The sequence below is a fragment of the Haemorhous mexicanus genome, chromosome 25 (assembly GCF_027477595.1).
Source record: "Haemorhous mexicanus isolate bHaeMex1 chromosome 25, bHaeMex1.pri, whole genome shotgun sequence".
In the NCBI taxonomy this organism is placed as follows: domain Eukaryota; kingdom Metazoa; phylum Chordata; class Aves; order Passeriformes; family Fringillidae; genus Haemorhous; species Haemorhous mexicanus.
In genome coordinates this window covers 6,658,750-6,686,124 of record NC_082365.1, presented here as the reverse complement: position 1 = coordinate 6,686,124, position 27,375 = coordinate 6,658,750, and the positions used below count along the sequence as shown (strand labels likewise).

At 46.1% G+C, this 27,375-nt stretch overlaps 2 protein-coding genes across 10 annotated transcripts in view; one reads left to right on the top strand and one right to left on the bottom strand.

The window, feature by feature from the left end:
- Positions 1–184: 184 nt before the first annotated feature.
- Positions 185–17,267, bottom strand: DRAM2 (DNA damage regulated autophagy modulator 2). 6 transcript variants are annotated; one of them, XM_059867735.1, is made up of 10 exons: positions 17,129–17,267; positions 12,756–12,847; positions 12,003–12,076; positions 9,224–9,381; positions 8,229–8,296; positions 7,517–7,656; positions 5,193–5,370; positions 1,746–1,828; positions 963–1,055; positions 185–499 (listed from the first exon to the last, which is right to left on the bottom strand). In XM_059867735.1, exons 2-10 carry the CDS (start codon positions 12,769–12,771, stop codon positions 392–394), a joined length of 918 nt encoding a protein of 305 aa, XP_059723718.1. In that variant the 5' UTR covers positions 12,772–12,847; positions 17,129–17,267; the 3' UTR covers positions 185–391. The 6 variants fall into 6 exon arrangements, with proteins under 6 accessions (XP_059723718.1, XP_059723719.1, XP_059723720.1 ...); XM_059867736.1 differs by lacking the exon at positions 17,129–17,267 and adding an exon at positions 16,302–16,392; XM_059867737.1 differs by lacking the exon at positions 17,129–17,267 and adding an exon at positions 15,650–15,988.
- The window catches only part of CEPT1 (choline/ethanolamine phosphotransferase 1), a 33,234-nt gene continuing 22,090 nt past the window's right edge, over positions 16,232–27,375 (top strand). The window contains exons 1-4 of one of the 4 annotated variants that reach the window (XM_059867730.1): positions 16,232–16,372; positions 18,759–19,159; positions 22,439–22,586; positions 23,643–23,784. In XM_059867730.1, coding sequence (XP_059723713.1) covers positions 18,821–19,159; positions 22,439–22,586; positions 23,643–23,784 — 629 coding nt within the window. In that variant the 5' untranslated portion in view covers positions 16,232–16,372; positions 18,759–18,820. Of the gene's footprint in view, positions 16,373–17,122; positions 17,252–17,508; positions 17,833–18,758; positions 19,160–22,438; positions 22,587–23,642; positions 23,785–27,375 lie in introns of those variants that run through there. The other 3 variants (XM_059867732.1, XM_059867734.1, XM_059867733.1) reach the window with 3 other exon arrangements.

Below are 27,375 nucleotides of genomic sequence, written 5' to 3'. Positions count from 1 at the left end.
GATGGGGTGGCTTTGGGGTCCATTCCATCTGGCCCAAACTACAGGGCATGGATCAGCCCCCTGGGCCCAAGGGGAGCAGAGGTGAGGCTGGAGGCATCCAAAAGGATTTGGCCTGAGGAGCACTGGAGAGAGGAGGGTGAGGGAGGTCAAACTGGGTATGGGGGAAGAGACGAGGAGACACAACTCATTAATAACCTTCATTTAATCCTTCATGACATTGGAAAATGTAGAAATGTCACAGACTCATTCACAGTACTGGTAACATTTGCAAAGCTGTGCAAAGCCCTTGATGTCAAGTACAAGATAATCACTTCATACTTTTTTAATATAAAATAAATGTTTAGAAATAACAGCTGGTATTGCTATTAAATTCCTGAGTTATCTCCATCCATCAGATGCTCCCTGCTATGAGCAGTGCCTGCTCTTCTGCCCTGAAGCTCCCTGGGCTCTCATGCAATGTCTGGCCCTGCAGGCTGACCACGGCTCGCAGGGAGATTTTCTGTGGAGGGAAAGCAAAGGAAGTCCCTGTGAGTGGCTCCCTCACTGCCTTGGCACTGGGAAGTTCAGTTGCCAGAGGAAACACCAAAGATTTTTGTAAACACCAACAGATCAGGTCAGAACCATGGCTCCTAGCTGTGCTCTGGACTGGCTCCATCATTTGCTTTGTCCTGGAGGAAAAGGCCCCTGTGGCTGTGACAGGTCTGGAACCAGTCAAGGCTAGTTAAAGCCAGCCTGATGCTGGAGCTGTGGTAACACAGCAGGGACAGACTCTATGAGGGTCACTTAGAGCTGCTCATGGGTCTCCAGCCCTGGTGACTGATCCATGCCAGGTTAATGGTTGCACTCCATCACCTTAAAGATCTTCTCCAACTAAAACGAGTCCATGATCCCATAAAATCTACGGCTTCCCTGCAGCACCACACTGGGTTATTCAGAAACAGAGAATGTTAACTTCATTTTACCTGGAAGTCACGGATGTAGGTGAGGAAAAAGCTGAGGAAGGAGAATGCCAGTGACCACTCGGAGACGGTGCTGATGATGTGGGGGGTGTAGCCCTATGTTACAGAGGGGAAAAAATCCGTGTGAAAACTGCTCTGGAACCTGCAGTGGCACAAGGATGGCTTTTGACTTGTGACATCCCATGTGAGATCCTGCATCCAGAACTATTCCCACTGGAGACCAAAATCCCTTATTGTATCTGGAATCTCCAAGAATGAAGTACTGAAGAATGAGAATGACCAGGAAAACACCTGCTCCAACTGGGATGATGCCCACTTTTAATACACACCTGCAAAACCTGAAGGCTCAATCCAGAGCTCAACTAACAAAGAGGAGGGAGGTTCAAGGCCCTCCTCAAGATGCAGGAGGGATTAATTTAGAGTTACACTTGAAGATCCAACAGTTTTGCGCAATTAGAACTTCAACAAGTGCTGGCACAGGTTGCCCAGAGCAGCTGTGGATGCTCCATCCTTGGAAATCCAAGGCCAGGTTGGATGGGGCTTGGAGCAACCTGGGATAGTGGGAGGTGTCCCTGCTCATGGCAGGGGGTGGAACTGGATGGGCTTTAAGGTCCCTCCCAACCCACCCCAGTCTGGGACCCCACAATTCCAAGGAGCTGCTGGCTGGTTCTGCTGGCACAGCTCTCTCCTCTCCCACCCCAGTCTGTGTTGTGAACTGCAGGAAGTTCCTACCTGTCCCTCCAAATCCAGCTGGATTTGGTCTCCATTTCCCCCCCAATCACTTACTCTTTCCTGGGGGTCCCAGTGCAGCTTCTGCACCAGGTTCTGTCCATACAAGCCACTGTACAACACAACTGAGGACACAAACACTGAAGGAAGAGGTTAAGGAAGATTCAAGGCCAAGAATGAGGAACATGGAACTTGCTGACTGTGTTGAGCTGAGGCTATGAGATCTCAGCCTGAGGAGCAGTAATGGTGCCAAGGACTGTTCACATTGTGCCCTTTAACCTGTAGCTTGTCCCAACCCACTGGTTATTGTCACATGAAAAAGTTAATTTGAACCTAAACCCATTATTTCTGTTCTCTGTGTGCTGCCTCTTGTTATTCCTCTTATCAAACCCAGCACTCTCATAGGAGTGTTTAAGCTACAATCAGATGTGCACACTTACTGAGCATTTTAATTTTACTGGTATTTCCCACCCTAACAAGAGTCTAGATCTCTTCCTCTGATGGCTTGTCAGTATCTCAACTACCTTGCATTCTTGCTGTGGCCACAGGTTGGAATTCTGTATCACCTGCAGCAAAGAGGATTTTTGGCTTTTCTGTTTCCCTCTTAGTCAAGGTTTGAGAAGTGCTTTGGATTTCACTCCGTGTGACAATGATCCCCCATTTAATCCAAGACCTGCATCTTTCTGGAATGCTTGATGTCACTTCTTCAACATCTTACAGAGGGAAGGTACCCAAAAAAATGCTCTTGCTACACAACAAATAAAATGCAGATCATTAATTTATAGACAACCTGATTTTCATAGGATTAAGATATTAAATTCTTCAGTGGTTAATGAGATTAAACATGAAGAGCCACCTGATGTGAAAAATTAATTTTGGTGGTGAACAAGGCTGGACTTCCTAGCACAAACATGGCCTTAAGAAGACAGTCTTCCAAAGCTTATTTAAAAATGGATGTGAGTGGTTTAGGAGCTCTGGTTACTGATCGGACCAAAGACACCAAATTTTCTGCTTAATTGAACTGGGCAGCTCTAGGAGCTGTTTGTTATCTGCTTGAGTTCCTGCTGCAGTGGGAAGAATTTAATCACTGTGATATAAAAATAACTGGTTCCCATTCCCGCCCTGCCCCCACAATACAGTGGGTCATCAACTGCCTTGCTCTGGGCTGGTAATTCTGCTGTTACACTCCACCACAGGACCGGGAGTATCTTCATAGATTCAGAGAATTATTTAGGTTGGAAAAGACCTCTGAGGTTGAGTCCAATTGTTCCCCAAGGCCAAGGCCACCACAAACTCATGTCCCCAAGTGGCACATCCACATGCCTTTTAAATCTCTCCAGGGACGGTGACTCTACCACTGCCCTGAGCAGCCTGTGCCAGTGCCTGACCACCCTTTCTAGGAAGAAATTTTCCCTAATATCCAACCTGAACTTCCCTTGGCACAGCTTGAGGCCATTTCCTCTTGTCCTGGCCCTTGCTCCCCAGCAGCAGAGCACAACCCCATCCTGGCTGCCCCCTCCTGTCAGGGAGTTGTGCAGAGCCAAAAGGTTCCCCCAAGCCTCCTCTTCTCTGAGCTGAGTCCCCCAGCTCCCTCAGCAGCTCCCAATGCTCCAGACCCTTCCCCAGCTCTGCTCCCTTTCCTGGACACACCCCAGCTCCTCCGTGTCTCTCTTGTCAGGAGGGGCCCAGAGCTGCCCCAGGACTGGAGCTGCCCCTGCAGTGCCAGCACAGGGGATGGGCGTTGCTGTGACCCCAGAGCTGACACAAAATACATTTCCTTCTGTCTTCCAGTACCTGTAACAACCATTTAACCCAAGGCTGCAGACTTTCTCTCTTTCCACATCTTTCCCTTATTACATTATGAGCTGTAATTTAGAACAATAATTTCTCTTTTCTTCCTCTTTCATTGCTATATATGTATACATCATTACTTCTACAACTTCCCTATAATTTTGGTTAGACTACATTGGCACCAAAACCTCTATAAATCTGAGGTTTGTGGGCTTTTGGCATCTGTAAGAGGAACATAACTTGCAGCAGATCATATTGTTCATAGAATGTATTTTAGTTTCACCCGTTTGGTTCCTCCCTATTCAAAGCTGAAAATCTTGTTTGCTAATACCAAAAATTTCTGTTAAATACAACAATTCTCCAAGTTTCTCAGATGATTTCCTTGCTGTCTGCTAAGGCCCCTCAGCAGGTGAAGGTTCTTCAAGCCCGTGCCCCACTGTCCCTGCTCCTCTGACTCCTACAGATTCTATAATCCTGCAGCAGCAGGGATGGGAGCCCAGTGAGATGCTCCAACCTTGGGAAATGGGACATAGGGTTTAGTGTTGGTATTGGCTGCCAGCCTGGAAATACGTGGGATTGGTGGGGATTAAATCAGTGGCCTGGCTACAGCTGCAGAGGGACAGTGTCTAAGCAATGGGTTTTGCAACTTGTGTCTCTGGAATTCAGGAAGTTTGGTGGTGTTGTCCTTTTTGACAAAAAAACTGAGTTTAATTTTTAAATCCAATTTCCAAGTCCATTGTGGTGAGCAGGAGAACTGTTCTAGTGCAGTTTCCGACTATTTCAGTGATTTGGGAGAGAAAAAGGCCTCTATTTCTGAGTGAGTTTGCTCACATTTGTTATATAAATATATGGCTAAATGGGAATGGATTCCCACTGAGCGAGAGCAGCACTAGAAGGTCCCTTCAACACAAACCATTCTGTGTTTCTTTCTCTAAACCCCACAGCTGCTTCCAGCACTTGGAACTCAGAGCTAAAGGGGGTGATGGACTCTGATGCTGAGAGAAAGTGGTAGGGAATGCCAGTCAGAAATATCTTGTCTTTTGAACTGCAGGATGGGCAAGGAGGAGATCAGAGATCAAAGTCCCCCCCTGACTCCCCCTTGAAATGTGCTCCAGACTTGTCTCACTGGCAAGTGCCAGCACATCATCCCTGTTCCAGAGCCAGCTGGCACAGCCAGCCCTGCTCCACATGGTCTGTTTTCCTCTTGTGCGACATTCTGGGTTTCTTTTTCTGTTGCCTCCAGCCCTAACACTCCACACCATTTTTGTCCTCAGGAACACACTTTTATTTCTTACCTATTTTTTCCCCCCATTGAAACCACTCATCCTTTAGGCACACTTCCCTTTGGCCCCTTATTTCTTAATTTAGTCAGACCTCTTAGGGATAAACTCCTATTTTTCCTGTTTTCAGTCTCTGGTGTGCAGTAGGAAAGGGGAGGAGAAAGGGCAGTAACTGTCCCTCTTACCTTTTTTTTTTTTTTTTTTTTTTTTTTTTTTTTTTTTTTTTTTTTTAAATATCCAGGGGGGAAATACTAAAAGTATTAAAGGGATTAACCGTTTTCCCTGAAATTCCCAAGCTGGAATACAGAACAGGGCACACTACGGGGTGTACAATCTTGTGCCTCTTGTGGCATGTGGTGGTGGTTCAGCTCAAGTAGGTGTAAATCGTGTGGAGGCTGCTGGGTTTTGGTGCCAGTGCCCAGGCAAAGGATACTGCTCAAGATGCTGGAACAGCTCCACAGAAACACGGCCAGGCGGGCCCAGAAGATGTCTTTGCTGTGAAGTTCTGGCTGCATCAGGTAGGACAGGATGGTCTGAACCAGCATGTAAATGGACCCCACCCCGAAGGTCAGGCAGGCTCCCAGCACGTGGATGTAGTACAGGATGCATTTCTAGGGAAAGAAAGTGCTGCCTGTGAAAACCTGGTTTCATCTTCTTCTGTAAACCTGTTTCATCTTCTTCTGTAAACTCCTCAGTGACCTCCTCCCATTCTGACCTAAGCAGATTGTGCCAGTCCTCAGGAGACTTTTTTTGGAAGCACCATTGTAAGATGTCTGGACGCCAGAACCTGCCAGCTGCTGGAATTTCTGCTTTTGTTAAGTTCTTGTGGTGAAGTTACAGGTCACAGCTGTACCTTCAGTACAGGAATTTGTGAGAGCTCTTCTCATAAATGGACAATATCACAGGAATTGGGTAAGAGAATCCCTGCAGGTGGGTAAGGAGTGGGAATGACAACATTTCTACGCCAGGAACCTGTGCATCTATGAAAGATTATGTAATACAGGACAGACACAACACGATTCTAGCACCCAATTTTGGATTAAAAATAATGAGGTTTTGCATTTCTCGAAATGAACTCTGGTTTGAATAAAGATTGTTTGTCAAATTAGTATCTTGGAATACTCTGAGGGAACAAGGTTCAATCAAGCAGCAATACTTAAAAACACCACCAGGAGGACCAAGTGTCAAATAGCAAAAATAACTAAAACCAGAAGATATTCCAAAAATCCAACCCAACTAAAAATTTATTATTAAAATATATGTGTGTGAAAACCCAGGTGTGCTCACCCCTTTACTCTCATCCCCAGCTTAGCACATGAGCCAGAGACAGGGAACAAAAAGTGTCATCTGACCTGTTGCACAAGGCAAGGCCTGGCAGCCTCCTGCACCCCAATCATGCCGATGTTTCCTGCCCTAAAACATGAAGTTCTCTGTGTATCTTACTGAGTAACTCTTAAGATCAAGCTTTTCCTTATGTACTTTTTGTGCATAAATGAATTTTAAGTGCTGCATCTACAGTGAGAATTTCTATTTAAGAAATAAGCAGGTTGCAAAAGTATGTGCTCCAAAATCATGTACTGTGCAGGGAGGTGTCAGCAGAGGGAAATTCTCAATTTTCACACTTTGGGGTCTTCAATCACTAGTGGATTTCAGGGCAATACGCAAGTGCATCACTTCCAACTTTTGTTTTGCTCAAGATTAAACGAGACACGAACTGTTACCAGATTAACATGCACCTACTGGGTTTTGACTGTTGTGAAATACTGTTGAAAAACCCTTTCTTGAGGGCAGTGGAGGGAAATAATGGAGTTGAGCAGAGCCTGGAGGATTCTTCTTGGTGAGTGTGGAGGCTGGGACCTCTGAGGGCTCTAGAAAATAGTAAATAGATTGAGGCCTCCAAAAGAAAAAATGCCTAAATTAGAGAGTGCTGAGGTTTTTAAGACGGGGTGCTAAAGCACTTGAGGAGCTGTGCTAGGGAAAAGCTGGAGCTTCCCAAGACCTTTCGTCTTTTGTTTTCCCTGTCCCTAATCCAGCAGGAGCCTGAGGTGACAATGCAGCCTGTGGTGGCTACAGGCACCACAACAGAGCCTCAGAATCCATCAGGTAATTAATGTGATAAGACTGGCAATTATACAATCACCTGACAAATAAAGCCAACGAAGGGGAGCTGCTCATGGTGTGATGTGTGAGAATATCAGATTTGGTTTTTTTGGAGTGGAAAGTATTTGGGAGAAAAAAAAAAAAATTACCTGGGATGGAGAAAATCAGAAGAATTAATGTTGCAGAATTTTCAAGAATTTGAGAAAGTTAGAAGGAAAATCTACCCAGGAGGGCAGATTTTCCAGAGCTGGGCTTGTAGGGTTGGGTGGTTTTGTTGACTTTACTTCTAGTTGTAGCAAGTTTTTGATACCTTTTATACTATTTGATACCTGATTCTCCTGAACCACAGCTGTAGGCTTTCAATCAGGATCTCAGGCGTTCAACCTGCCTGGAAGGAGATCTAAGTGTGGCTTCTGCAATGCTTGGTGGTTATGAATGTTTTGAAATGTCATGAACAGCTGCTCACAAGTCCCAAAGCAAATAAGGAATAACTAACAAATTAAAAGTCAAACCTTATATTTTTTAACTGTTCTCTGTAGAGAATTTCACAAAAAAAGCAGTTTGCCATGGAAAGTTGCTTTCCATTACTCTGCAGTTTATCAGGTGTGACATCAGGTATCTCTGGCAGGGGCAGAGCAGTGCAGGCAGAGGACAAACCTGGAAATTTGCAATAATGCAGAGTCCAAAGCAGCTCATCCATCCCAGCGTAAGGCCCAGCTTATTCAGCCTGAGGATCTTGGGTTTTTCTGGGCTCAGGGCAGACACTTGTTTGTACCGGACGTACATGGTGGCCATCCCTGCCAAAGACAGCCACAAGCAGTAAGATTCCTGCTAGGGAGCAGTGTCCTTGTTTACTTGGGAAGATGCTGAGTGTCAGAGGCAAGTTTTAAAATACAAGAATTTTTTTAGAGTACAGTGAAATAGGAAAGGTGAAAGGCTGGAAGTGAAAATTGAATTAATATAATGGCAAACCAGTCAAATTAATAGATTTTCTGATCTATTTCATTTAAAAACCATATTAGGTTGTTTTCCCTCCCTCCATTGTTGCAGCACAGGTAAGGTGACTGCCTTGAATTTGCATTTTTATTGCTCTTACTTTTTTTTTTTTTTTTTTTTTTTTTTTTTTTTTTTTTTTGAATGCATTTTTTGTCCTTCCGGAATCCGCAGTTGCCATACTGGGCAATTCATGGATAACATCCCTGATTCACACTTTGAATTGCTTAAGAGAAGTGAGATTTATTGCTCAGTATTTAGTTTTTGAGTGAGAATTCTGGGCTGTTTAATGATATGGAGAAGGAAGTGAACTTTTTTAAAGCTGTTGCATTCCAGAACTGCCTGCACCTCACCAAGGACAGTTTTCTGTACTCACCCAAGAAGGTTGAAACATTTAACATGATCCCAAATAAGCATCTTTCAGGTGGTATTGTCCCTGTATCACTGGAAAAGATAAATGGAGTGATAACATATCCTATATTACTTATATTAAAAATACTTCCAATACAAAGTTATTTATTTCAGTCTACAAAGGACACGTAAAAAAAAGTGTCTCCCAGATGATTTTCACTGAATTTTTCATTACTCAAACTATGCTGTGCTGGTTTTAGAGCTGTAGAAATCACCATTGTAAAGACAAGCCTCCTTGGAGCAGGGAATGATTATGCTCAGAATAACTGCTCCTTTCATATTGATCTTGATGCCATAAGAGGTGAACAAAAAGGATTAAAACTGGAAAAATGAAGAACATGGAAAACTAAAAGAGCAAAGCTTGAGTTATATATGAGCCTTGACAGATTAAAGTTGGCAATGTAGATTTTAGTATGGATTTTCTGGTGCAACAAACCTGGTGGCAGCAAGTGGCTTCACTCTGAGCAGGGATGTGGTGAGGCACCCCCAGTTCATCTTTTTAAGGGTATGCTCACAGAGCCAAAGCTTAGAGTTTTGCACAAAAACAGACACCTTTAAATAGAGTAACAACAAATCCCAGAATGGGTTGGATTGGGAAGGACCTTAATGCTCATCTCAACTATCTCATTCCAACCAGGGACATCTTCCACTATCCCAGGTTGCTCCAAGCCCTGTCCAATGTGGCCTTGGACACTTCCAGGCACAGGGCAGCAACAGTATCTCTGGGAAACTTGTGCCAGGATTCACCACCCTCACAGGGAAGGAATTTCTTCCTAACATTTAACCTGAATTTCCCCTCTGATAGTTTAATATCACCTATAACTATATATATAATGGCTCTAAAGAGTAACTTTAGAACTGGAGCTGTTGGGTAAGAACTGCTATTTAAGTCTGGAGTTGGGAAGAATTCACAAGCGTAAGGTCATTTCAGTGCTCTGACACAGGGTGGACATCACTGACCTAATGTAGGGCACCAAAGGGTCAACATGGTGCAGGACAATTGCAGTAATGTAGGAAAACACAAACGACGCTGCTGACCACACAACCAGTGCCGCAGGCAGGAACGAGAGGCCTTGCTGGAACCACCACATTTCAGGGCTGACTTCTGCCTCCAGACACTGGGAAGAACCAAATGCAAAGATTTACTAAGAGTTCTCAAACATTTACTGAGATTCTCAAATTTATTGAGTTCTCAAAGGTTTACTAAGATTCTCAAAGGTTATCTAGAATTTTACTACGAGGACTCTGAAGTTTTGCTTTCCTTGAGGCAGGCTTCTTCCCATATAGCAGTTTGATATATCTCTCAGTCCTTTCCTGCAAACCCAAAGTGAACACTGACTTCACAGAAGAAATCATAAATAAGCAGAATTAAATCTGGAAGTGTTAATTCTGAAATTCTGAGAGTATCATTAGAAACCAGTACTGTCATTTTACTATGTGGCTTGGATTTTTTGCTGCCAGAAAAGGGTCAAGTGGGTCACTGTGAAAAAGTGACTCCATTTTCTTCTCAGCCTTGTGTCACAACACCAGGTCAGTAGAGCGAGCTGACAGAGAACGTGTCTCTGCACTGACACTGCAACTGATGGTGGCTGTGGTGGGGCCTCCAGCTTCTATTAACACTTAGCTGGGTAGATGTGGAGGAAATGATCCAAAATGACTTTAATACCTGCCCTCAATTATTCCCTGTCAGACTCTGTGACTCGACATTGGTTATAGAGTCCCAGGGCTGGAAGGGATTTAAAACCCCATCTTGCTCCACCCTCTGCCATGGGCAGGGACACCTTCCACTATCCCAGGTTGCTCCAAGCCCTGCCCAACTTGGCCTTGGACACTTCCAAGGACGGGGCAGCCCCAGCTTCTCTGGGCAACCCGTGCTAAGAGCCTCACCACCCTCACAGGGAGGAAAATCCCAATATCCCGTCTAACCCTGCCATTAGTTGCACACACATAGGTTTTATTTTCTACTCTGAGTCCTCTTTGCTTCACAGCCTCATTTGGTTGTCCCTCCATAATATGCTGATGAGCTCTCTCAAAGCACTGGGGGAGTTTCCTGGGCTCACTGTGTTAATGTTGAGCAAACAGCTCAATTTCCCCACATCTCTTCCTCCCATCCTGTCTAGATTTGGGTATTGCCAAGGAGAAGACTGTACTGAGGTACCTCACAGAGTGGGATAGAAAATGACTTTGCCATTCAGCAGCAATTTTTCAAAATTAGTTTGTTTTTTAAATTTATCAATGTTTAGGATGAAATGTCAGTGAAAATATAAAAACCCTTCATAATTTAGATTAAAAAAAATGAGGTACTGTTTAGATCTACTTATTCTATGCTGTGAAGTTAACTTTTGGAAGATATCACTGATGGAGGTTTGAGAACATAAACCCAATTCTTTTGTGGAGAGTGAATCAGAACTTTCCCATGGATTGTAATATCAATAAAACAATATGATATTAACAGGGCAGGGGCACCTTTCACTAGAGCAGGTTGCTGAGCTCCATCCAGCCGGGCTTCATGACTTCTCAGCTGTCTGAGTTCACTGCTACCAACCACAACCCTCACACTCAAGGGTTGCTCACAGCAGTTGCTGTTTTACAGGTGAGAGGAAAAGATCCATGTGCAGTGCAGTGAAATTATGACTCTACTCACACTGTCCAGCTCCCTTAATTCCAGCCTGACAGCAAATCTGTGTCTCAACCCAGTTCTTTAAGAGTAAGAAGGGTGTCTTAGGTTGGAAATGGGGGGTGTATTCTATTCCTATCTGATGGGGCAGTTATCTTCTGTTAATTGGGCAGTTCTTCTTCATCTCTTCCACAACCCATCTTCCCTCCAGGAGGTATTTCCTGTTAACGAGGCCATTGAGTGCCACAACATGACCGATAAAATTCTATCATCCCACTGGGAGAAGCTGCACCCAGAGGGAGGAGCCAAGCATTCCTACCTGGATAGAATCTGAGATCTGGAAGATGACAGGCAGCCTTTTCCACTGCATTCCCAGAGGAGCAGCCTTTTCCCCACTGGATTCCCAGAGGAAGACCAGGCCCACCTACACCGCCCCCGGATCTTCAGAGGAAGACTACACCTTTCGACAGGATCACTGCTTCAACAGAACCACACCTGTTACTGCAGAAGGGCTGCAGCCACCATTGAATGGGACTGCTGCCACCACCCTGACCCACAGGGTGTCAGCTCCTGTTCTGACTCTGTCAGTGTTGTTTTGTATTACTGCATTGTTAATTTTGTTTTTATTTTCTTTCCTAATAAAGAACTGTTATTCCTGCTCCCATATCTTTGCCTGAGAGCCTCCTTAATTTCAAAATTATAATTTGGAGGGAGGGGGTTTACATTTTCCATTGAGGGGAGGCTTCTGCCTTCCCTAGCAGACACCTGTCTTTTCAAACCAAGACAAAGGGCCACCCCAGTGAGCTTTGTAATTTGCTACTAGCTTCAAAAGCAAAGTAATTTGCTACTAGCTTCAAACACAACCAGAGCTATTTCAGCCTCCCAGAATGGCTGAGGTGGGGAAGGAGCTCTGGGAGTCACCTGGGCCATCCCCCTGCTCAAGCAGGGCCACCAGAGCCAGTAGTGCGGGATGACACCCTAAGGATGGAGATATCACAACCTTTCTGGGGAGCCGGGGATGACCAGTGCCAGTCACCCTCACAGGGAAAAAGTGTTTCCTGATGGTCACTGGAGAGAAGAGGAGAAAAAGTGTTTCACCATAGTTAAAACTGAAGACTGTACATGGAAGATGAAAAAGGACAAAGGTGAAGACCAAATAATGGAGAGTGAACATCCAGGGGCATCCAGGCAAAGATCTGTATGTGAGAAAAGCAAATAATGTTAAAAAAAATTAGAAGGAAGTATTGAGAGATTTTAGAAGGGCATGGCCTGGAGTGAAGAGGCTGAAAGAAAGGAGGAAGAGAAAAGGAAGAAAGAGGAAGCACCAAGACTAGAAACTCTCATGGCCAGAAAAAAGTTGAAACAAAAGTGAGTGAATCTTGCAAGAGATCAGAGCTGGTCAACTTCACAACCCTTGCATGGAATAGACAACTACAGCCTTGTAGAGGTGAAGGTTCAGCTGCTTGTGAGAAAGCTGGTTGGTGACAGGTAAAGGTGTTTAACAGAATATGTAGTGAATAAGAACAGATTGACAGAATTCAAGTTTCCTGATCTCTTGCCCATTTTTAAGCTAAATATAAAGTTTGTCATATGATCATGATTTTAAGACTGCAAGCAGTAATGACTGTAACTTCATAATCCCACATCTAGTATGAGTAAATCGGGAATTTGAAAGAGAAATGTGGATTTTGCATGACACGTTATAAATGTTATGTTCCTGTGTATGTAATTCCCAGCTCCAACCAGTCCATCTGAATATACTTTTCATTTCACATTTAAATATTCATAGTGCCTTAATTTTATTTCTGAGCTAACATACTTTCCCCTGCAAACAAACCAACCAACCAACCAATGAACCAACCACATTCCACATACCTGAGAAAAAGGGCATCAAAGGACATGTCACTTAAGGGGAATCCAAGGTCATTTTTCTGCTGAAGCTCCACGTTCGTGTCATTTTTCTCACTCTGAGATATAAAGGAAAATAAGCAAGATGTGAGGTTCTTCTGTACCTCTTGCCGTGTTTATTCTTCTTAGCACCTTCTGTTAGTCACTGCTGCTGACTGGACACATGTTAGACTGTTGGCTTGCCCCACAGTGTTCTTCCTGCATTCCAAGTAGGTTAAGGAGTGAAGCTTGTGTGTGGTGGGGAGGTAGAAATGAAGAAAAACTAGTGTTTAAGGCTCTTGATTTTAGGAGTTGTCTACACAACCATTTAATTTGAACTGAAGAGCTTTCAAGAGACAAAGTGAATGCAACTAAAACCAGTGCCTAAGACCTTAGTGCTTTCACCTAAGAAAGGGAACAGAACATGGAGACTTCCCATTTCATTGTGGACACACATCCCAATGTCCTGCTGGTGCAATGCTAAATATATGGCTGGAGAGGGGCTGGAGCAACCTGCGTATCATAAGACCATTTAAGCTGGAAAAGGCCTCTAAGATCATCAAGTCTAACTATTCCTCTGGCACTGCCAAGGCCACCACTAAACGCCATCCTCAGGTGCCACATCCACAGCTTTTAAATCCCTCCAAGGATGGTGACTCCACCTCTGCCTTGGACAGCCTGTGCCAGTGCTGGACAACATATTCCAGGAAGAAATTTTTCCCAATATCCAACTTCAACTTCCCCTGGTGCAGCTTGAAGCTGTTTCCTCTTGTCCTGGCCCTTGTTCCCTGGCAGCAGAGCACAACCTCCCCTGGCTGCCCGCTCCTGTCAGGGAGTTGTGCAGAGCCAGAAGGTCCTCCCTGAGCCTCCTTTTCTCCAGGCTGAGCCCCTACAGCTGCTCCCAGCGCTCCAGACCCTTCCCCAGCTCAGTTCCTTTCCCTGGACACACCCCAGCCCCTCAGTGTCTCTCTTGTCAGGAGGGGCCCAGAGCTGCCCCAGGACCGGAGCTGCCCCAGCAGTGTCAGCACAGGGAAGCACACTGGGCCTCCTGGACACACCATGGCTGTGACAGTCCAGATGCCATTGGCTACTTGCCCCCCTATACTCATGTCCAGCCACTGTTACTAGCATTCCCAGACCATTTCCCAGCTTTCCAGCCACTCCTTCCCCAGCTTGGAGCATTCCATGGGATTGTTGTGACCCAAGGGCAGAACATGGCATTGGTCTTGTTGACTCCCCCACTGTTGGCCTCAGAAATGGATCCTGCCTGTCCATTTAATCAGACATTCCTTAACTCCTGACTTCTCCTCCCACAGGTTTGAGGCACTGCTTTGGGGATGCAGAGCGGCTAAAGCTCTTTGGGGGTGAAGCTCACAGACAATGCAGATTCTCTTCCTGCTGATGGTATTTATGTGCCTGTGCAGACTGATTTACCTGGGCTAGGACAAGCTTAGTAAAGCAGAACAGCTATTCCCAACTTCTCCCTGCATACTGCCCTTACTACAAAATAAACATATCCACACAGGCAGCTCATCAGCACTATCTGCTCCAAAGCAAGCTGGGCAGCAGAGAAGCCCTCACTCTGTTAGGACTGGGAATCTTTGTACCCTGAGCTGTCATGGAGCCCAAAGCTGAGCCCTGCACATGACTTATCATCATTTTCATGTGGTCTGGAACAAAGAGCACCTTCAGTGCTCACAGAGCACTGCTGAGGCACAGCTTCTTACTGAAAGTGTATGTGCAGGCTGGTGGAATCATGGAATTTCCTGAGCTGGAAGGGACCCACCAGGATCACCCAGTCTGACCCCTGCCCTGCACAGACACCCCAGCAATCCCACCCTGGGCATCCCTGGCAGTGCTGCCCAAACACTCCTGGAGCCCTGGCAGCCTTGGGGCCGTGCCCATTCCCTGGGGAGCCTGGACAGTGCCCAGCACCCTCTAGGGCAAGAACCCTACCCTGATCTCCAGCCTGTCCCTGGGGTCCTATCCCTGGTCACAGAGAGCAGAGGTCAGAGCTGTCCCTCAGGAGGAATCTGCAGCCCGTCACGAAGATCATCCTGATGGCACGAACTGGGCTCTGTCCCTCTTGCCTTCCCCAGCAGAAACCCTCTCACTAACTCTCCTTACACTAAAAAGAGTTCTATAATTTTCTCCTCCTTTAAATTCTCTTATGTCAGTCAAGATCTGCCCTGAGTTCTTTTCTCCCTCCATCTCTCCCCTCATTAAATATTTTACAGTGAAATCAAGTCAGTTTTCCCACTGCTCTGGTGGCAGACTGCACATCTCCAACACAGGCTTCACTCTGCAAATCCCTGGGCACAGTCAGGGAAGAGTGTACTCCAAGCTGTCCCAGCTTCCTGCTGTGCAGCTGCCCTGCATGCCCGCCAGCTCTCAGGCTCTGTTTGGGCACAGAAAGAGGCACCTCCAAACACCAGGAGGTAGAAAGGAATTGCCACATGCAGATGCAAGGTCCTGAGATAAATTATTATCAACACTGTGTCCTATCCCATTGTTTTCAACAGCGAGAAGGAAAACATAAACTCCTCGTTTTTTCATAAGCTCCTTTGCAAGCAGATTATACAACAGCAATTGTAATTTTCCATATAACTATGATTTTCTTAAACAACTATCCTGATCTTCAGGCACTTCAAAGTTCTAAGGGGCTTTTTTTAAGCTCCAGTTTGAGCATCACAGATTGTTTCCAATATCAAGAGCAAGTGAAGGAAGTGTTTCAAAAGCAAAGCAGATTTTAACCCTCTTGAAACGTTTCTCCCAGTGCAAGAATGCAGCCACACCCTACCAGGGCTGGAGCATGTGGAATAGAATCTAAAAAGGAAAATGAAAGGTGGGCAAGACCATCAAGGGCAGGAAGTTCATGTTACCTGGAATGACAAAGCTGCAAAGATGGTTGAATTACGTGGGGAAAAGGGAAATTCCTGAATTACTGATGATCCTTGTGTTGTCAACCTGCCTCTTCCCTGCTCTGCAGCCAGCCAGGCAGAGATAAAGCTCAACCTAGGGACACTTCCTTTTGTCTCCAGCAAACTGTCCAGTGGACAGAGGGAAGGACAGAGGAATTTGTCTGTGCCTTCCTAAACAAACAGAGGTTGGATGGGGCTGTGTCTGAACAGCCTGCACAGGTTAGGTCCTACTGATAAGCCATAGGTAAAGGTCACTGATCCTCAAAGCACTGACGTCAGGAAGTAGGAAATGTGTCACCTCTGCTGTCCCTGCTGCAGGGTAATGACAGGTGACTCATTTTGAGTGTTTTCTCAGTACAGACACCAAAAAAAGTTGCCATGAAATCTTTCAGTCCTGGAGGGCAGCTTCCAGGGGGTCTCCATGTTCTGGCCCTGCTCCTGTTCCCTGGCTGGGAAGACATGGCAAGGCCTGAAGCCAACCCAAACAGTGCCAGGATACTGTGACACAGGATGTACCCAAGCCTGCTTGGGACACCCGGCACATGGTGACAGTGGCTGGGTGCTCTGGCTGATCCAGGAGCTCTGTATCATGGCACTGGCCAATCCTACTTGCCTGAGCTGAGTCCTCCGGGCAGAGCCACCAGGAGATTCCCAGGGGACAGCTGGGACTGGAGTCACTGCAAGGTCACACCGGGAGTGGGGTGCTGGGGGCAATCAGAGAGGAAAAGGAAAAGGAACCAGGATGGAGGGAGGTTTAGGAAAGGAGGAAAAGGGAGTGAAGGGGAGAAACGGGAGGCTGAAGGCAGGGAGATGAAGGGGCAGAGGGGCTCAGTGGGGTCCTCGGAGCAGAGGAGTTACTGGAAATGATGGGGGTTCAATGCGGATGTGGGGGGGGGGGTTAACAGGGGCTGACAGGGGGGCACAAAGGGGATGAGGGGGATTTGTCAGGAGAGAGAGAGAGGACAGCTGAGGTTTCTGGGGCCCTGAAGGGCAATGGGGACTGCAGGGCACCCGGTGGGGGCTGCAGTGGGGTGGGGGTGACATGGAGGGGGTCAGGGGACACCGGGGGATCACTGAGACGGAGATAGCAGAGAGGCCATGGCGTCACTGAAGATGGGGGACCTCTGAGGGGATGACAAGGAGTTTCCAAGGGGGTCTCTGACGTGGTGACAGGGACATCGTAAGGTCGCTGTGGGGGATGAAGAGGGGTCCCTGAGGAGGTGACAGAGGATCTCGCAGGGGGTAACAGGGAGTGTCAGGAACACCGGGCGGTCGCTAAGAGGAGCGACAGGAAGACCGGGGGATGGTCGCTGAGGGGGGTGACAAAGGTGGCTGGGGAGGGCGAAGGGGAGGTTGTGGGTTCTCTGAGGGGGTGGCCGGGGTGAGAGCGACGCGAGCTCGGTGCTTGGGTCCCCCCGTCCACCCCCCCCCCCCCTTCACCTCAGCCGCTCCCGCGCCGTCCTCGCGCTGCTCCGGCCCCGCCCCCGGCGCGCTGCCACCGCCTCCTTTCCGGCCGTCGCAAAAGGGGCGTAAAAGAAGCGCCGCCCGGTGCGGGGAGAGGAGGTAGCGTTGGGGGTGCCCCGGTGGTGGCAGCGGGGTCTGCACGGGGCCCCGGCCGGGCGGGGGCCTGAGGGCGCGAGAGGCGCGTGGGGGAGAGGGGAGGGCCCCGAGGTGGGCCCGGGCTGGGCCGGGGTCCGGGGGAGCCGGGGCTACTCCGTGGGCGGGGGCGAAGCGCCGGCGGGGCCGGGGTGCCCTGGGCCCCTCCCCGGCCGGGTGTGTGCCAGGCCGGGGGGGAGTCCCGAGGCAGCCGGGCAGGGCGTTTGTTTTGGAGAACGAGGCGCTCCTGGGCTGTTTTCTCCTGGCTCGTCTCCTCAGGATGAGGGAAAAGCCCAGTTTAATGCACTGGGAGTAATTTTTCTGGTCATCCAGGGCAACGCCCACAGGGACCTCCACGGTGACTAATTCTGGTCTCCAGGCGATTGGAGAGGTGTAGCTCGGCTTCCTCCCGAGCTTAACGAACGCAGCGAAGGCCCTGCCACTTTCTCTTCTCCTCCCTCTGACGGGGCTGCCTGAGGTGGCTTTTCACTGCTGGAATTTGCCTTGCTGAGGGAGTGGAGAGTGGAGCTCAGATAATTTGTTCTTAGGCCAGTGATGACCTTTGATTCGCAGTTTTCTCTACCCATGCGGTGCAGATGGCTTTAGAGCTCTCTGTCTTCTTCCTTTTTCTGCTTTATTTGCTGGTCTTCAAACGGGTTTTCTTTTTTTTTTTTTTCCCCATGGTTGTCTCCTACAGATGAACAGCAAACTCTTATTTTGAGTCTCCTTTCTCTAGTGCTTCTCTACTTCTTGTGGAAAGTTACGTGTCTCTGGTCAGCTGCTTTCAACGGAGATGGAACATCGTGAGGGTTCTTGTTTGTGCTGGAAAAGTTGTTCCTGACCCTGTATTTTCTTTTCACAGCTGCTTCATGCTGTCTCTGGCCAGTTAAAGCTCTCCAGCTCCTGCATGTTTTCTTGTATCTCTTGAAAGCTGAACAGACAATGAGCTGGGTTAAATTTAGAGAAGAAAAAAGCTATAGCAAAACTGAAATAAGGAACAGAAATCTAAAAAAAAATGTGCATTACTGTTTTTAAGTGGTTGTCCAGGATCACTGCGGAGACAAAGCTGCTCCAAACCAAACCAATTTAACTTAAAATTTTTCAGTCTTAGTACAGTTTTTGGTGCTGTCAGTTGATAACCTGAATGGTGTCACCTCCTCTCCTGGGAGAGGTGTGAGGGGTCTGGCTGTGCCCCAGTCTGTAACACAACTCACTGCTGGGGTTGGGAGTTTCTGTTGCTGCTGGAATTTCAGCTGGTGGCTGCAGGATTTTATTACTGCATTTGGAGCACTTGTTTCTTGTCATCCTGTCAGGAATTCTCCAAATAACTTTCTCTTTCAAAGGAATAGTCCTATGAAATCGTCTTGTTTTGCTGGTGGCAATTGAAATGCTCTTTAGGGCAGCGCCTGGAAACTTTTGATATCCTAAAATCTCATTTGTGTGCTCAGGTGTGTCTTGCCCCTTTGTGTTGTAGGATCTTATGGTTCTCCAGCCCAGCTGCTGCCTGCCCAAGACAATTCCTCAGCCACCCAACCCATGAGTGGGCACCGGAGCTTCAAGAGGCGATGTGGGGAGTCGCACCTGGAGGGCCCCGCGGGCTGCGGTCACGGCCCCAGCGCTGCCTGCGTGCTCAGCAAGCTGGTGCAGCTGCCCACGCCGCCCCTGTCCAAGCACCAGCTCAAACGGTTAGAGGAGCACAAGTACCAGAGTGCCGGACGCTCCCTGCTTGAGCCCCTCATGCAGGGCTACTGGGAATGGTTAGTTGGAAGAGTTCCAGCCTGGATTGCCCCCAACCTGATCACCATCATTGGACTGTTAATAAATATACTTACAACTCTGCTACTAGTATGTTACTGCCCAACAGCTACAGAACAGGTGAGTTATGCGCTCCTGACACTCTTTTGTTTTGGTTGCTGTCACTGGTTTTGGGTGGGTTGTCGCTTTGGGGAGAGCTGGTTCTTGCTGTTCAGTCCACAGTCCTCGTCCTTGTTACCTGTTCTCTGTAAACATTTGTGCCTCTCTGTGAGGCTGGCATGCAGAGAGAGCCTGTGTGGATGTGGGAGTGAGACAGCAGTTCCTGGGGCCAACACACCCTTGTGGAGCAGGATTTGACACCGAAGCAGCCATGAGGGACCTGCTGCACAAAGCTCACTCCTGCCAGAAGTTGGAGCAGTGGCTCTGCAGCTGCCTGGCCTGTGTGGCAGGAGGAGTTGGGACCTGTTTACTTTCTGTGACCAGAGCAGGGCGACTCCCCCTCACCTCTGGGATCAGAGTTGCCGCACGAGGTGGGTGGGTTAGACCAGAGCTGGGGCTGCACCAGAGCCAAGGCACTGAGCTCTAGAGTAGTGCCACTTAAGATATCAAAGCTGGTGTGACCAAATCCAGCTTAATGAGCCACAGGGACACCTTCCTGGGCCCCACAGGTTCTGTGTCCTGGCAGCTCAGTCAGGACTTTGTCACAGCGTTGTGTAGTTGTGTTCCTGAGCTGTGGCTGTGCTGTGAGAAGGCCAGATAAGTCAGTGGTTTTATTCTTTGTTCTGAATGCTCTAAAAGCTCCTCACCTGCCCTGAGCAGAACTGTTTTAACCTGATTTCAGGGGTACAAAAGTCTTTTTGAGGCATTTCAACTTCTCTCTATCACCAGTTACCTCATAAGGCACTTGAAGACTCATTTTTGTGCACTGGAAGAGTTCTCACTTGAATGTTGAATCTTAAAAGCTGCTTTTATGTGTGTGTACTGAGAAAGGGAGTTATTTGGTATAGAAATGTGTTACACACCACATGGCTGGGAATGTCTCAAGAGTTCCAGCTTTTAAAATATCTGAACTCCTTCCTAACCAAGTCTCCCAGCTGAGGTTGGGAGTCCAGCAGGACACAGTTTGTTCCCCACCAGTCTCCAAAATTTCACGTAGGTTGGCGCAGTCAGCACTGCATCCCTGCTCCATGTATGACATGGGAAAGGGATGTTTGCCTCTTCTAGAAATCTGTTGAAATAGATTGTTTCACAATAATCTGTGGAATTTGGCAGGTGTAAAATAAACAGTGACTATTCAATTTGAGCAGGGAATACTTGGGGCAGCTCCTTCCTTTTCCAGGCTGCGGCATTGTGGTGTGTGTTGGTTTAACTCGTGTTACTTCTGAGCAGGATTACGTGAGGGCTCAGACTCTGAAATCAGCTCTCAGGAACCCAGAGCTGGTTTGGGTCATTAAACCAGAGAAGAATTTAGAATTTGGAGAACAGTTGTATCTTGGTTGGTAACCAAACTTCTGAAGTGCCCAGGAAGCTGCACTCGGAGCGTCAGAAATTCAGTGTTAGCTGAAGGCTCCTGTATGGAAGCACTGTTTGGTGTTTAACAGTTTGAGAAGTACTTTGTGTGAGGTGAATGAGATTTTTTTTCCTCACTGGAACTGAAAAATAACTTAGTGCTGAGGCAGCTTTTGGCCTGATCTGATTTGCCACATGGCACAGCATGACCAGAGAGGTGCTTTTTAAGCGTCATGGAGCTATGTGGAGAAGAAAATGGGGCTCTGAAACTCCAGGAGCAGAATTTCTCCTCCTACCCCCAAACCACTTTTGATTTCTGATGTAAATTTTCTCCTCCCTGTAGCTCAGTCTTAGTTCTGCTTTTTTTCAAGAGTTACTCCTCCCTTCCTGTTGCTGAAAGGTGCAGCCAGGGCAGAGCTGTCATTCAGGGCCTCGTGCAGCCAGACAGTAAAGGAGATGCAAATACTTCTTGCTTAACTGGGAGGACCTAGCTGGAAAAGTGCTGACTGGTGGAATGGTACCTGAGTTTAACAAAAAAAAAAAAAAAAAAAAGAAAAAAAAGAAAAAAAAGGAAAAATTACTTGGATAAGGAGAGAGCTGTGAAATCTTACTTGGGTATAAATAGGTCTAAGTGGAAACACCTACACTGCTCATGAAAGGAGCTTTTAAGAAAGGAGAGCCAGCAGATTGATTTTTAAGTTTATAAAGAAACCTTCAGGGTGATGCAGTTTAACTTGACTGTGGCAGATAAAATCTGTACATGAGGGATAAAAATGAGAGGGAGTTGTGTGGCATCAGAACCTTGGCTAAATGTGGTGCTCTGCTCTTGGGTGACACGTTTCCCCTTTCTCACCTTGTGCTGTTTGTACAGACAGTATTGAAAGCACATCACAGCGGCAGCTTTTGGGGCCGAACAAACTGTTTTGGTAAATGTCAGGAGCAGTGCAAATTGTAGAAGGAAATATATGTTGATGTGCTACAAATTAGTCATGGTTGTGTTGGCCAAAACCAGCTGGACTTCAGGGCTTTATGAGAGGCAGGTCAGCTTGATTAAGCTGTATTTGGTTTTTCTTGATGTGGTCTGTAAAATAAAGCTGCTTGTAAATGCTCACTTCTGTAAAGTGTGTCAAATGTGAAGATTGCAAAATAGCCAATACTATCTGATTTATGGATGTGTAAATGGAGGTGGGGTAATGGCAACTCCTTGGCTTTTGTGTTCTTAATGGTTTATGCTTCAGAAAGCATAAAAAAACCTGGATTTTAATCTTTGCTCCAGCAGGGCTTTGGCATTGTTTGTGTTTCTGTCAGAGTAGAAATAATTTTCATGGATGTGACCATTAAGAGTTCTTAGAATAGATTTGGCAAAGCTGCTGGTGCCTTGTACTTTAGGGGACACTTGGTGGTGGAGGGGCTGTGCTGCAGAGCTCCAGAAATGTTCTTGGACTCAAAGTCTGGGCACTGGCAGTGACACAGCTCTCAACTGGTGGTGGACTGATGAAGATGAATACTGGTGAAATGTTTGTGACAAAGTTGGGGGCTAAAAGTTCCCAAGTTTCTGAAATCACAGTGACAGCTTGCATGTATTTAATGAGGACTTTGTTGTGCACTGCTTTGCAAATATAGTATTACAATTTTTCCAGCTGTACAGTGCAGCTTCCTACTTTAGAGCAGGGGCTGTAGCTATTAATCTGTCAATGGTTTATTTACATTCCACATGTAGCAACCCATTCTGTCTGTCCTTGCAAGGACCAGCTGCATAAAAGGCCCTGGGTGAGGAGGACATACATGCAAAGGGAAAACTGTTTTGTCAGGCTGTGGGACAAAACTTTCTCTTTTTTAAGGAGAATTTTATCTATTTTAACCCTTATTGTGATTGCCTTTGTCTCTTAGGCACCTCCCTGGGCATACATTGCTTGTGCTTGTGGCCTTTTCATCTACCAGTCCCTGGATGCTATAGATGGAAAACAAGCAAGAAGGACAAATAGCAGCACTCCGTTAGGAGAGCTTTTTGATCATGGCTGTGATTCCTTGTCCACAGGTATTGTTGTCTTTTTTAATTGAAGTAGGTGGATTAAATTACTCTTTTTCAGGGATCAAATCTGCAGTACAAGAAAAAAAGCTTCTTTACTGAAGAAAGGACAACTGATAGTGTTGAATGTATCAATTTCAGCCAAGAAAGTCACCTTTCTTTCCATGGAACAGTTCTCTGGATCAGCTGAATGTCTTCTCTTGTATTACATTGAAAACAAAACTAAGCATGTGACTAATTCAACCTGAGCCAGCACTTCTCTATGATGCTTTAGCAGACTCTTGGTTCTAAAATATTTTCTGTAAGAAATTGCCATAATACTCTGCTATATTATTTCATATTGACTTGATAGAGGGTGATACCAAGACAGGTCTAAGCCTAAGCAGTGGGACTCTACAAGTCAGAGTTTAAGATTAGAATTGTTTAGGTAATTTCCTGGGTAGGTGAAGTTCATTGAGCTAGCCTGAAGTTTAACCTCTTTGCAAAACAATTGTAAAATCATAGAATATCTTGAATTGGAAGGGTCCCACAAGATTGAGTCCAACTCCTGATCAGGTGTTTTGGGTTCCTTAAATTCTAAAGGTCTTAGGCTTTAAATTTTGTGAATTCTTTATCAGAGTTGTATATGGAAAGGGTGGAGGGGAAAGCTTAGATATGTTACTCATCCCGAGTGTATCCAGACCTTTGGTTTTCTTAATGCCATCAGAAAAATTCAGAAGACAGGGAAAGATGTCTGGCAAATGCAGGAGAAAGCCCCAAAACTTGCTGCAGCTGCAGAGATTACTCAAGTCTCTTAATGACATTAGGCATCAGAGGGAATAAAAATGTAGGAGACTTAGAAGCCGTTAACATTGATGACTTCTAATAGCTGATATGGATTGAAATCTGTGTTGTGCAGCCTGTATATTTTTAAGCGGAAGCGTTAATCTCTTATGTCCGTGAAATAACCATGCCAGGATAACCTTCCTGCTGTCCCTCCTTGGGACCCTGTTGTTAGCTTTGCTTCTGGTGAGGATGCTTACACACATCCACCCTTTTCACTCTGTGACTGATTTTCTCCTGCAGTCTTTGTGGTTTTGGGAACTTGTATTGCTGTGCAGCTGGGCACCAACCCTGACTGGATGTTCTTTTGTTGTTTTGCTGGGACGTTCATGTTTTACTGCGCGCACTGGCAGACGTACGTCTCGGGGACGCTGCGCTTTGGCATGTAAGTACCTGGCTGAGAGAAAGGGAAAGGCACCCTAATCTTCTGAATTGCACCTTGTGTGGCCATAGTGCAGCTCCTCAGAGCAGTAGCAAATTGTTTTTATCCATAGTGACACCCTTAGAGCTTCTGGCAGGTGTTGGATCTGTAATTAATAGTGAATGTCCCTTAGCTTGTGTTAGGAGTGGTAAAAATACAATATTGGCCTGTTAGTTAATTAGAGCTTTTGTTATGATGTAAAGTTAAATAAGTAATGGAAAGTACCTGCTGTTTTATCCTAAGACTGGAATGCTTTGGTCAGATGGTGGCAGTTTGGCTTTAGCATTCATTAAACTCTGTCTTGATACTGCTTGATTGTGATGTGCAGTTATTTGTTAATATTAACCATAACTCTTAAAATATACTGTATTAATTGCCCTTGTGCCTCCAATTTAAAGTTCAGAATCCCTTTTGGTTAGTGCAGATCATGGTTCTGTCAATAAATGGAACCAAAATTGCAGTGCCAAGAAGGTCAAGAGCAGAAATCCTGTTTCCTGCTGGATGAGGCTGGGTGGGAGGTGCAGCACAAGGGCTTGGTGAGCTATGGGATTCTCTAACCTTAATGAGGAAATAAATGTATTCTATGTGGAGAATTTATTCTGTGTTTGCATTCACAGAGTAAACAAACACATTTCAAATAAATGTACTGGAGAATTTTTTTTTTTTTGCATCTGGAAACTGAAGTTTGCCCTTAGTTTGTGGGATTTTGAAACAATTCTAGAACAACTACATACAGATGTCTAATAGACTGTTATTTATGGTCTGTAATTGCTAGTCTACAGGCTAAAACAGTACAAATGTGAGTCTCTTGTATACTCTTGTATATGACAGCTTTTATTGGCAGGATACTGTTTCAATAATGCAGATGCTCTTGAGAAACTTCTATGTTTCTGCTCAAAATTTTAAGATGTTGGATCAGTTTTAAATGTCTATTAGAGGGAGAAAAGAAGAATATCTAGGCTTCTGTTCCAACTCTGGCTACACTAAAGCATATTGACTGAAACTATCCCATTCTGGTGCTTAAACCTCTAAAATAAGACATGTGGCTCAAATAGTTTCCTGTTTTAGGAGTCTCACTTTCATGCTGTACCAAAAGTCTGAATGCTTTTAGCTCCCTTCAAACTTTACAGGGCCCTGATAATGAAAGATTTCTGGATATTGATCAAAGAACACAAAAGCCTGACCTTGACATGTGCTTGACTGTACAGATAGAAGTATCAACCTCCCCAAATGCTGCTGTGCTGCAGAGAAGTGTTTGGGTCTGTGCTGGTGTTGACTAGGACATTCCTTTGTGAAGAGTCTGTATTTTGGAGGCTTTTTTCAGCAAATATGATTTTTCTGCCTGGCCTTACAATAATATAAGAATGTAGTGACCATTAATATGTAGCTAATTCAGATAAGGCAATAAGCACCTAAATGTGTGTATCATTAATTTAGATAACTCAGCACTGTGTAGTAAACATATTTGTTCCTTCTTTTGCCCTCTGTCACAAGGTTAATAGACTGGCATAAGCTGATGTTCATTTTAATGCATAAACCATGAGACTATTTATTCAGTTAACAGATTCTCACTGTTTGTCACTTTTTTTATGAAGCTTTTGTTTCACTAATCTAAAACTGAAAAGAAGGTATTTTATTAACCCTTCCAGATTCACTGCAGTGCACACACTTAGGGATCCTTAATCCTGAATAAGTGGGATCAGAGACAGCTGCTGAAAGGAGCCAAAGATCCTTGTGCACAGGAGCTTTTTCCTGTCTGTATCCCATGTTGTGACTCTCAGAGAGAGGGTGTGGTAGTGATGTTTTAGGGAATGTGACAGTGGTTTTGACTTGCCTGAATTCCAGAGCAGCAGGAAAGAGTAGACAGCTGGTTATCACTTACTTTATTTGTGATATGTCCAAGAAATTGTATTTCAGTGCGGAGAGAGCTCGATAATGAAATGGCTTGGAGAAGAGCAGAGGGTGCTAAAGGGAGAGATTGTATTTCCCTCCTTCCGCACAGGCCTAAACTGTTGAGTTATAGAATCAGCCTGTCTTGCTGGAAAAGTCCATCTTAAAAAAAGCAGGGAAATTAGTGTGTCAAACAAGGTGTGTGCTTATGGAACAGTGTGTGGTTTGTGTATGGGGAAGGGACTGCAGCTCCAGGAGCAGCTGAGGGAGCTGGGAAAGGGGCTCAGCCTGGACAAAAGGAGGCTCAGGGGGAACCTTCTGGCTCTGCACAACTCCTGACAGGAGGGGGCAGCCTGGACAGGGTCAGGCTCTACTCCCAGGGAACAAAGGACAGGACGAGAGGAAATGACCTCAAGCTGCACCAGGGAAGGGTCAGGTTGGACATCAGGAGGAATTTCTTCCTAGGGAGGGGTGGTCAGGCATTAGAAGGGGCTGCCCAGGGAGGTCTGGAGTCCCCATCCCTGCCCAAGGAACAACTGGATGTGGTGCTCAAGGCTGGTGACAACATGAGGATCAGTCACGCTGGGTTTGTTGATCCTGGAGGGGTTTTCCAACCTTAACAATTCCATGATTCTCCTTGGTGTCACTGCACCAACCTTTGCAAGTCCCTGAAGCTGAACAGAGCATGTCAGATTGCAGGGCAGGATCAGTTCCCCTGAGGGAGGAGGAAATGGGATCCATTCTGCAAGATCCCTACAGATTCTGCAGGTGGAGGTGGAAAACTTTGTTCAGTTGGGCCCAATTACTGAATCTATCAGCTGTGTAGGTTCTTTGTCTTCTGCCCGACAGCTGTGGGGGATGTTCCTGTGCTGCTCCAGGATTTAGAATAATCAGTTGAGTCAATAAAGTTCTATGATCTGTCTCCATCCTCAGTTGATCACATAATTCCATTAATTATGATCCTGGCAACCACCACTCTTCAAAAAGCAATTGGTGTTGATTGAACAGCTCAAATAGCTAGAGGTCAGTATTGCTTAAAAATTCCCCAGCAGGAAGTGTCTCAAGGCAAGTGGGGCAGGCTCCAGGAAAGTCACTGTAACAATATCAGCAGTGCAAAGGAAGCAGGGAACAGCAGGGATAGAGTTAAGTGCAGAAGATTTACTTAAAACACCTGATCTGGGAATGATCTTATGGAAAAACAGGAATACTCAGCATATTTGAAGAAGAGAAAGGTGATTTTGAATGGCAGAGAGACTTAGTATTGAAGCAGCCCAAATAATGACTTTGTTCTCCTGACCTGGTTTCCAGCCCAGGAACTGGTTTGTCTGGGCTGTGGATTTACTGTGCTGCAGCACAGGATGAACTGAGTCATGCATTGGGGCAACTTTGCCATCACTCAGGCACCTCTGCTTTGGAAACAGAGAATTTTTTCCTGCATATCCCAAAAGTTAAGATGGACTTCCATGTGTCCTTGTGGAAGCAGATGTGAGGTGCTTCAGGAACATGCTGTGGAAAACAGATCATTAGGGAGTACAAATCCTGAAAGGATTTTCCTGATGTTATCTGGAGCCCAGGTGTGATCACCTGGTTCTTCCCCAATCCAAGGTTATCCCACTTGGATTCAGTAGTGGTCCTGGTCCCTGCAGGAAGTGCGGAGGAGAAGCA